This window comes from Carlito syrichta, unplaced genomic scaffold, assembly GCF_000164805.1.
Source record: "Carlito syrichta isolate Samal-C Ts95f unplaced genomic scaffold, Tarsius_syrichta-2.0.1 Scaffold302340, whole genome shotgun sequence".
NCBI classification, from domain to species: domain Eukaryota; kingdom Metazoa; phylum Chordata; class Mammalia; order Primates; family Tarsiidae; genus Carlito; species Carlito syrichta.
The window spans coordinates 247,173-248,534 of record NW_007246436.1 but is presented as its reverse complement, the minus strand read 5'-3'; the positions used below and the strand labels follow the sequence as shown (position 1 = coordinate 248,534).

At 57.4% G+C, this 1,362-nt stretch overlaps 1 protein-coding gene across 1 annotated transcript in view; it reads left to right on the top strand.

Annotated features, from left to right (window-relative positions):
* Nucleotides 1-1,362, top strand: part of RHOD (ras homolog family member D) — a gene marked incomplete at its 5' end in the record, with an annotated part of 4,868 nt that overhangs the window by 530 nt on the left and 2,976 nt on the right. Inside the window, one exon of the mRNA XM_008056401.2 lies at nt 838-947. Within this exon, the coding sequence (XP_008054592.2) occupies nt 838-947 (110 nt within the window). The remainder of the gene's footprint in view (nt 1-837; nt 948-1,362) is intronic.

The following is a 1,362-nucleotide window of genomic DNA, read 5'->3' as shown; positions in this document are numbered from 1 at the left end:
AGGGAAGGATTGCCGGAGCCCAGCAGGTCGAGGTTGCGGTGGCCGGAAGCGGCCACTGCACACCAGTCTGGGTGACAAAGTGAGACCCCAACTCAAAAAAAAAAAAAAGGTCAGATGGGGTGGTTCACACCTGTAATCCCAGCACTTTGGGAGATTACAGGTAGCTTGCTTGAGCCCAGGAGTTCAAGACCAACCTGAGCAACATGGTGAGACCTCATCTTTATAAAACATCAAAAAATTAGCCAGGCATGGCGGCACATGCCTGTAGTCCCAGCTGCTTGGAAGGCTGAGGTGGAAGGATCGCCTAAGCCCAACAGATTGAGGATGCAGTGGGCTGTGAGTGTGCCACTGCACTCCAGTCTGGGCAACAGAGTGAGACCCCGACTCAAAAAAAGAAAGACCTGTATGAGCTTGGCTTCTGCCCTCAAAGCTAAGCTCAGGCTTAGCTTGGACGGGCTAAGATGTCTTTGCCGGACTTCCACCCGCCAACACTCCCCCTAAACTCAGGACCAAGCAGGCTTCTGAGTAGTGGCCTCAGTTCCTCCAGACTGCTCCAGTCCTGGCCTCTGCCTCTCCCCCTCACTCCTTCCAGAACAGTCTCCCGGCAAGTGGTCTTCCCAAACTACGGCTGGTACATCCCACCGGCAGGCTGGTGAACACCGCCCCAAGGGGAACTTCACATGGAGTGGCCACCTCATGCCAAATTTATGTCACTCTGAGGCACACAACTAGGCCGTGCCCCCCCCGCCCAGACGCTCCCTGCCTACTGGGATGCCCTCCCTGGTAGTGAGGAGGAGCTCACAGAGCTCTGAAGGAAGTTCACCCCCTCTCTCCCAGGTCAAGATGACTATGATCGCCTGCGGCCCCTCTTCTACCCCGATGCCAGTGTCCTTCTCCTCTGCTTCGATGTCACCAGCCCACACAGCTTTGACAACGTCTTTAACCGGGTAGGTACTGGGGGGCAGGGAGGCATAGCCTCCCACGCCATAGCCAGGCCTGTCTGCTCTGCCACCCCCCCTTGACCTAGCCGGCTGTCAGAGCTGGCCAGGCCCACGATGACACTGAGTCCAAGGCCTTTGGCTCTATATGGCGAAATTGAGGCCCAGAGAGGGGGCAATGACTTGCGCAGGGTCCCATAGGGATTTGGTGGCAAGGTCTGCCCTTCTGACTCCCAGTTCAGTGCTCCTTGCCTGCCCGATACTGCAGACTCAGGGCACTGGGACTCTTTCCCCTAGGTTCTATCTGAAAGTGCTGGGTGGGCTGCGCTCGGTGACTCAGCCTGTAATCCCGCGCTTTGGGAGACCGAGGTGAGTGAATTGCCTGAGCCCGCAGGTTCAAGACTCGCCTGGGCAACTTGGCGAG